The sequence below is a fragment of the Gavialis gangeticus genome, unplaced genomic scaffold (genome assembly GCF_001723915.1).
Source record: "Gavialis gangeticus isolate Ggan-Ray unplaced genomic scaffold, GavGan_comp1, whole genome shotgun sequence".
NCBI classification, from domain to species: domain Eukaryota; kingdom Metazoa; phylum Chordata; order Crocodylia; family Gavialidae; genus Gavialis; species Gavialis gangeticus.
The window spans coordinates 65596410-65604961 of NW_017729025.1; the positions used below are offsets into that span (position 1 = coordinate 65596410).

Genomic DNA, 8552 nt, shown 5'->3' on the forward strand with positions numbered 1-8552 from the left:
ATTTTGAGCCATGCCTCCCTCCCGGGCAACACCTGCCCCCTCCCTCCCTCACTGCAGGGGTGTTGATCTGCCCCCACACCCCTTCCCTCCCCTTCTGACTTATCAGCAGCTCTCCACACTGCTGGCTGTGGTCCATGCTGCGCTGCAGCTGCAGGCAGCACGGGCATTTATCGGCCAAATTATTGGCCCCATCGGGCCAATATCTGATGCAGCAAATTTTCTTTATATCGGTCCCAATCTGATATCGGACTGAAGTATCAGTGGACCGCTACTAAAAATTGTATGTATAGACTTAATGCTGGTAAATTCTAAAGTCTTTTTCATTTGCATATCCTTTGTGATTTATTTAGACTGCACTAGTTTGCTTTTATTGTTTTGTTTATTTCTTAATGTTGCTTTTTAATCTGGAAAAAATGATGTTGCTTCTCAGAAAAAATGCACTGATTTAGTTTTAAATATGATTTGGTTATACTGTAGTATAATTAGCTGACTATAATTTTGCTGTTTGTTTCAGGTTTACAATCAAATAATCATATTAACAGGGTAGTAAGTCATCCCACGCTTCCTGTAACCATTACAGCTCATGAAGATAGACACATCAAATTTTTTGACAATAAAACGGGTAAGGATATTTAAATGTAGTTCAGTGATGTACAGCTGAATAATATACAAAGCAGATCTCTGCAGGTATTAGGAGCTTACAGAATTCAGTAGAGACCAGGGCCTAGATTACTGTTTCAAGTTAGCTTCTTTTAGTAACAAGATACTGTAACTTCCTCAGTGCTATTTTTATGACCATATTAAATAATGCTGCCTATCATTACTTTTGATATATAAAACATTCTGTTCTTCAGTTTAATAGTACATTGTTGGAAATTCCTATTTGAATCTGGGACTTGGTGGCAGGATCAGTTCTTAAAATTGAAATAGGTGGGCCCAGGAGACTGGAACAAATTAGTGAAATATCTTTGTACATGGACACACACATCAAAATTGAGCTCTGGAAATAATAAAAGGTGCCTCAAATATATGCAATAGTTGAAGTTATCAGATGAAACTGAAGCTGAAGAAAAACTTTGGAATCAAAATTGGATACAAAATCACTACTACTTTGATTTAACCTTTAAACCTTCTCACTGTTACAAAGCTCAGTATAATAGTTGCAACCTGTTTTCCTTTGTTTCAGCTAATCAAAAGTAAGCATGCTTATAAAAACAGTTTTCAATATGTTTAATGATTGCAATTATTTACCACTTTTAGTTTATCTTTTTCTGAAGGATCTTTATGAATTAGGATTTTAAAAGGGAACGTATAATGTAATTCTGTGCACAGTTCCAAGATTTAAGCAGCAGCATTCATTGCAGTCTTTGCTCTGGACTAGCCTCATCTTACAACATTCTTGGCAGGTTTCCTAACAGATAAGCCTGATCAAGATGGCCCAGGATTTCTTAGGGTCTTGGTAATGTTGTCAGCAGTTCTACGTCGTTCGGAGTAATAGTTGCATTTTTCTTTCAGTTACTAACATGATAGGTCCTTCACAGGGAGTTCTGTTACCAAGTTGTAAGTGGAAAAACAGCTTTTCTCAGTAAAGCTATCTTTTTGTGGTGATATATAGCTTGGGAGGGAGGAGGAGGCCTTTTTAATAACCACTGTGACTTTCACCTAGGCTGATTTTATGAAAATAAAGCATCTTTTTCTGTACTAGCTTCTCTGTTGGATACTTTACATCCTCTTGCTTAAGCCTGATTACTGTCCTGCTGGCAAAAATTGAGTGCATCTATAGGCAAAGCTCTTCCATAGCAGCAGAACCTTACTTTCTGCCAACAGTTACATTGTGTCTGCTGAGTGCAATAAAGTAGCTTCTGCTGTCCAAGAGCAGCCACATGTGAGAAGTTTACTCCCAGCAGCTAGTGTCCCTTCAGTTTTTGGTTCCTTCCCAGGATACTCTTAACAACAGTCTGGCAGCATAACTGGTGAGTGAAGTCCTAAAACCATCAAAAGCACCCGGATGTGCACCCATTCTGGCAGATTGACAACAGTAGCTGTTCTCTGGCAGCAGAGGCAGATGAGTCCCCAGGCTCAGTCACTGGTTCATGGTCAGACAGTTTCTTTTTAAGTACAGGCATAATGCAGGATGTAATTGTACCTTAGAGATAAACTTGTTTAGAGAGGCAGGAACTTTCACAGGCTATAGCCTACTTCCTCAGATCCAATGAATTTTGTAAGTATAGTTGTCAAAATGTCAAAAAATAATTTAGGCAGGAAAGCTTCTTTGGGTAGAGGTGATATCTTTTATTAGACCAAAACTGAGAAATTGGAAAAAAGTTATTAGCAAACTTTCTGGCACAAGCACCCTTCTTTAGGCATAGGGAGTCTCTGCTGTTCTCAGATCTTCTTTGTAAACCAGTAGACACCAGCTTCAACCTTTGCAATTATGTCTAAAATGTCATATAGCAATCCAAGATTACCTCAGGCAAGTGCATCTGGGGTAGTGAGAGGATGCACTTTTCGAGTGCAGCCTTTAATTATATTCAATAAAGAGGTCCAAGTACGATCTGTATGTTACTCCTGCCTTTCATTTTGCCTTCTTTCCCAGGCTTTCCTATCCCCTGACATTAAACATATATTGGTTATTTACTTGTCTGTCAAAGGTGAAGGTCACTTCCTTACAGATATTTTGAAACAAGGAAAATACCCTAATTTACTGGGAAGGCTGGGTTTCCTTTGATCACAAATGGCTGATGCAGTTTGTAAAACAGATAAAGTTCAGGAAAAGATGAGATGAAAGAGGGAATAGAAAAATATATGCAGCAATTTGTGCTAACGTATATCACAAGGTGTTCTTACCCTTGATCAAGAAATAGGAAATGCAGTAGAATGTTAACTTTCTCTTTGTCTGTGATCTCTGTGTGTGTGTATACATATATGTGTATGTGCATGTCTATAGGTACATACAGACCGAAATGACTGACATACAGCTTTATGGATATTTGCAATCATTTTGAATATATTGTGAAAATTTATTTTAAAACATTATTTTATTTGCCCTCCTCTTTCTCCTCATGTGCGCACACAGCTATCAGAAATGATAAATGAGATCTACATATTCCCAGAAGAAAGGCAGCCACCCTTACTTTCCACATTTCCCAATTTTTTCATATTCTTCCTTCAGTTGGAAGCTGGAAATCAAAAGTATAACACTAGAGGATTTCCATATGCTTTTATTTTAATGGTCTGATTTGTGACAAACTGAGCTACTTTTAAATTGCCTGCTGTATTTTTTTTTTTTTTTTTTTTTGTTAAACTCCAGTAAAAATACTTTTTTGTATAAAATGTGGTCTTGACTTTCAGGCTTTGTAGCCCAAATAGCGTAAAATGTAGTTGCCAGCCAGACCTGCTTAATCGGTGATGTTCTTGCTGTAACTGCCAAAAAGAAGGTGACCAACATTTGCAGACATGGTATTTGTAATGTGAAAGCACCTACTTGCAAGATACCCAAACCCACTACTGTCTGCCATTAGACATCTTTTAGGTTGTCATTTTTACAACTTAAATGTTTACAATGTGTACCAAACATGGTCAGATTTAAGGCTATATACTTAATAAACTCTGTATTGTTTTTCTGCTACCCGATGGCACATTGCATCTTTAATGTGATTCTGCCAAAAAGGGTGAAGATAAATTATGGGAAACTTACTCTTTTTTGCTTGTAGGTAAAATGATCCATTCTATGGTTGCTCACTTGGATGCTGTCACAAGTCTAGCAGTAGATCCTAATGGAATCTATTTGATGTCTGGAAGTAAGTTTAATGATTTTTTTTATCATTTAGCAATCTTGTGTATATAACATTTAAAGTATTTGCAAGCCTAATGCTGTATATTTTCTTTCTACACAGGCCATGACTGTTCCATTAGATTATGGAATTTAGACAGCAAGACGTGTGTACAAGAAATAACAGCCCATAGGAAAAAGTTGGATGAATCAATTTATGATGTAGCATTTCATCCATCAAAAGCATATATTGCCAGTGCAGGAGCTGATGCCCTTGCCAAAGTGTTTGTGTGACATAGCAAAACAAACCTGCAGTATAATAGCAGGTCTGCTTGGACAAAAAAGAGGGAATGCGTCACTGCCATCAATGATAAAGGTTACCGATAAGACACTACATTTGATCTGCCTGGGCAAAGGCTGTATGTGGGGCAGGTATAAGTTGGTGAAAAGTCACCACATCTTGAATAATGTCAGGCTCATTCATTTAACTGTAATTACTGTATTTTTGAGGAAAAAAAAAAAGACAACCAGTATTTGTAGCCTTGACTGGATATGAACTGAGCGTATGTCTGTTCTTTAGGTGTCTTTAAGCGAACGTGGAGTCTGATCTTACAAAAGACTTTTATTTTGGACTCTGCGTGCTGCCTTAGGGTTAGGAATGTGGTGCTCTTGTGGGGGGAAGTGAGCTCCAAGAGTAGCTTTCTTTTCATCTCTTAGTGATCATCTGTTTATCAGTTGAATGCCACAGATTCCCCTTTTAAACTTTTATTTTGCTTTAAAGAAAAGGAAATTTAACTTAAAATATTTTAGCATTAGTTGCACAAAATGTTTGGATAAAATTCTAGTTTTTATAAGTCTTTTTATATATTTAGCCTGTCACAACAGTGCTCAAGATTGTATCAATAATGTTTTTTCTGCATTATAGAACCCTAAAACACAGAGATCTCACTGACCCGCTGCTGTGTAACCACACTCTTCCCTTCTTTTGCCTAATACAGCTCAGCTAAGTCCTTTCATAAGGATGCTAATTCATCATCATCACATAACTGTCTTCATAAATATAGGACTGTAAAGAAATGTGTTTAAATGAAACACAGAGGGGTTTAACACCCTTCAATGAACTCTTTAAAAATTAATCTTGGCATCCTATCACTATGTGATATTTTGTACATCTTACTGTATTTACGAGTTTATTTATCAAGGATTACCCATCTTGCTAATGGCCTATTGTTATTTATTTCACTTTTTGTTGGTCTTTATATCCTTTTATGTAGTGTGTTAAAGGGCCCTGTATATCTATTATGGCACTCATTGAACAGTCTAAAATAGACTAAAATGGGACATTTCATAGTTCTAAAATTACAAACCAAGGGTTTTTTTCCAGTTAAATACCTGGAGTGAAATTGATTCCAGAAAAACAATCTTGTTTCAAAACTTTTGGAGTGAAAAATATTTTTATTTGCGTTTCAAATAGAATACAAAGGTAGTGGATTCAAGATTCATAAATCTGCTGTGTTTGGACTAGTTACTCCCTGCTTTTATTTTTTTCCAGATGTGCTTCAGTTTATGGTGTAACTAAAGATTTTGTTTGTGTAATGCATGATTAAGACAATAAAGTATTTTTTCTAGTCTTCCACAAAACTTTTCTGATCAGTTTGCAAGTTTTGATGAGTTTTGTAAGGTTTCTGTTTTACAAACTATGAATCAGCAAATTTTTAAGATTGTACCACATAGCAAAAGTACAGCTGTTGAAAAATAATGTATATAAAATGCATATAATAAATATTAAATGGTGTACCTGTATGTTACTGTTGGCTACATTATTTTGTGTTGCAGTTTAAAAGTGTCATTCTACAAGTTACCAAATTAAGAAATGAAGAATCAAATTCTATTTAAATTGCCACTATTTTTGATGTTTAAATAAACTGCATTTAAAATGTGTGAATGTCAGGATTTGAGCAAATTGTTCAGTTACTAGCAGTGGCTGTCCATATAAGAACATGTCTCCATGCTATATTTAAAATAGGTTTCTGTTTGGAATCATTTAAAAAAATATTCAGAAATTCTTTGAATATTTTCAGAATAGCTATCCGTGATCTTCTATTGTTTCATTAGATGAACTGATATCCATATGGAATTGGGAGTTGAATAGGTACCCAGGTTTTATTTCCAGCCCTGTCACTGCCTCATTGCATTGACTTTTGGGAAATTCAGCTAAATTGAGTTCCCCAATTTTGCTATTCGTAAAGCAGATGTGTTCACCTTTGTCCATTTACTCGGGATCTTTCGTTGAAGGGTGCACTTAAAGTACAGATTCAGCTTCTACCAAACAGATGAGCTGATCATTGAGCAACCTCTGTAATGGCTCTTTTTGTTAAAAATATCAGCAGAATAGAGATTAAGAATGAATGTTGCAATATGGTCTTTTACTTTTTCCTGCAATAATAACATATTACTGAAGTACAAATTACACTTTGAAGCCTTTAGAAAATGTTCTTATGTGGTGCCAACTGTGGTTCCATAGGATTCATCCAATTTAACAATGAGTAAGGGTATCTTGTTCCATCTCAAATCAAGCAAATTTGATGAAAAATGAGGAGAAACTGTGCCATGGCCAGCAGTATAATGCAATCATATTCTGAAATTAATTTTGTTTTTAGTAGTAATGTCATATTGTTTGAATGTGCTGCAATTAATTATATTGTGTTTGGAATTGGAGAATTTTTTCCTTGACCATCAAGATTAAGGTGAGGCTTTCAGTAATTGCTTGTAGGACACTAAGACTTTTTTTTTAAGTAACATTCAGCTAATTTGCACTTTTGTTCCTTCCAGTCTAAAGCATTCAACTAATCAACAGACAAGAGAGTGTTGTTTGAATTTTATTGGAAGTAATTTCATAATTGCCTTTTCTGACACCAAACATTGTTTCTGGCAGCTTTTCCAGACTGCTGCATTTTTATGCTTAAATGAAATGTGATTGTTTAATAAACATTGCCATGCATTAACATTTACCTTTTTTTGGAATTGTATTAAAATTGAAATGGTAAAAAAAAAAAAACCCTGCTTATTTTTCTTAATCTAAATCTTGTTAGGATGTCAATTCCTTAAAGCTGTGTTGGTTTAAATACTGTCTTGGCTCCATTTACTAAATTCTGACCATCTCGAACACATGCTTAGTTGTATTTAATTGATTGCATTATATAATATGTTAAAAATTCTGTCAGAGTTCTTATATATGGAACAGTGATTGCATTGTCAGTGAAAGATATTGGCACTGAGTGTGCTGAACTAGGCATTTTTCATTTAAAAACAAAATCAGATTTTTTAAAATTCCTGTGCTTTGAAATGACGGACTTGCTGGCACTCAGCATTCAGGACTGTATGGACTGACTTGCTGGCTTCTGTGTAATCAGATGCTTTTTCACTTAGTCTTCAAGAATGTGTGCTACTGCCATATTTACAGGTTCTGGTTGCCAGTGCATTGTAGGCTCCCTCCTCATCTTTCTTTTCATTATAGGAACTGCGATAAGGAGATAAATATTCTGTGTAGTCTGGTTACTAATCTACAGCAGTAATTCTCAATCATGATGCCATGACACCTCTGGGTTGCCTTGAGATTCTTTCAAGAGTGATGCCATACAACATTAGCATTATTAGATGTATAAACATGATTTACAAGATAAAGCCAGAGATTTCAAATAGGAATCCATAGTGTTAAAAACTGTCTGGCCTGTTGTGGTTTTTCTCCGTTCTTTGCAAGAGAAGAATTCTCTTATTATTTTTCTGTAGTCAAAAATTGTGACTGAAACCAATTTTCCAAGGAGTGCTTTGAGTCTAAAAAAAACTCCAAAAGGTTGTACTGTACAGAATACAAACATCAAATCCTTCAGAAAAGGAGTGTGTAAGCCATCAGTCAAACTATCTTCATTTGTCAGATTGTAGGGGAGAATACATTTCATATCACCTGATTATGATCACGTGCCCTGAAATAATGAGAATTAACATGTCATTTCTTCCAAGTTTATTAATATATGTTATTCTTTCAAATGGATCGCCCTCTTGTTTTAATCTTTTGTATTTACAACAGTAATACTTGGTAGCAAAGAGAGTTCCATGGGCTGATGATGATTAGCTCTGTAGAAAGTACTACTTTCTCCACTGATTTAACTTTAAAATTGAAAATATTTTCCATACTATTTGTATCAAGTACTCTAACAGCAAAGTTAGTTCCTAAACCAAAGTTTGTGGAGAGCTGTCTGGTCACATCATGGTTCTTTATTTCCAGCTGTTTGATCACATAAAAGGTATCTAAAAATATTTGCCTGTTATGTAAATAACAGATGTAGTTTCCATGGGGAAACTAGGAAGGAGGGAACAGGAAGGGATATATGGTCCAATTAATAGTGAAATGAGAGAGATGGGCTATGAGAGAATTTTTCTTTTAAATGTGATGCACTGTCATCTTGAACAGGCATTCATTTCTAGCAATGGATGTTTTTGAGAGATTTCCACTGGTAGAGATGGTTCTGGCAGTGGGAGTAGTACAGGTATTCAGCCAGCACTGGCCTTCCTCTACCCTGCTCTTCCTGGCCCTGGGAGGCTGAAGTAGTGGGATAAAGTCCTTTGCTGCTTCCCAGATCAGGGATTCCCTTGGTCTCTGGAGCCATTGGAAAGCAGCTGTCCCTCAACAGTGGGGTTGCCAGTGCTGGTTCTGAATGTACAGTGTGGAGGTGAGTTTCCCCATACACAGCACTTCAAGAGTTTCAGCTGTGGTTGTGTG

The 8552-nt window shown here is 36.1% G+C and overlaps 1 protein-coding gene across 1 annotated transcript in view; it reads left to right on the forward strand.

Moving 5' to 3' along the window:
• The window catches only part of STRN3 (striatin 3), a 112385-nt gene extending 105602 nt beyond the window's left edge, over positions 1-6783 (forward strand). Inside the window, exons 16-18 of the mRNA XM_019519922.1 lie at positions 515-622; positions 3714-3800; positions 3897-6783. Of these exons, the coding sequence (XP_019375467.1) occupies positions 515-622; positions 3714-3800; positions 3897-4066 (365 nt within the window). The 3' untranslated portion in view covers positions 4067-6783. The remainder of the gene's footprint in view (positions 1-514; positions 623-3713; positions 3801-3896) is intronic.
• The last annotated feature ends 1769 nt before the right edge of the window (positions 6784-8552 follow it).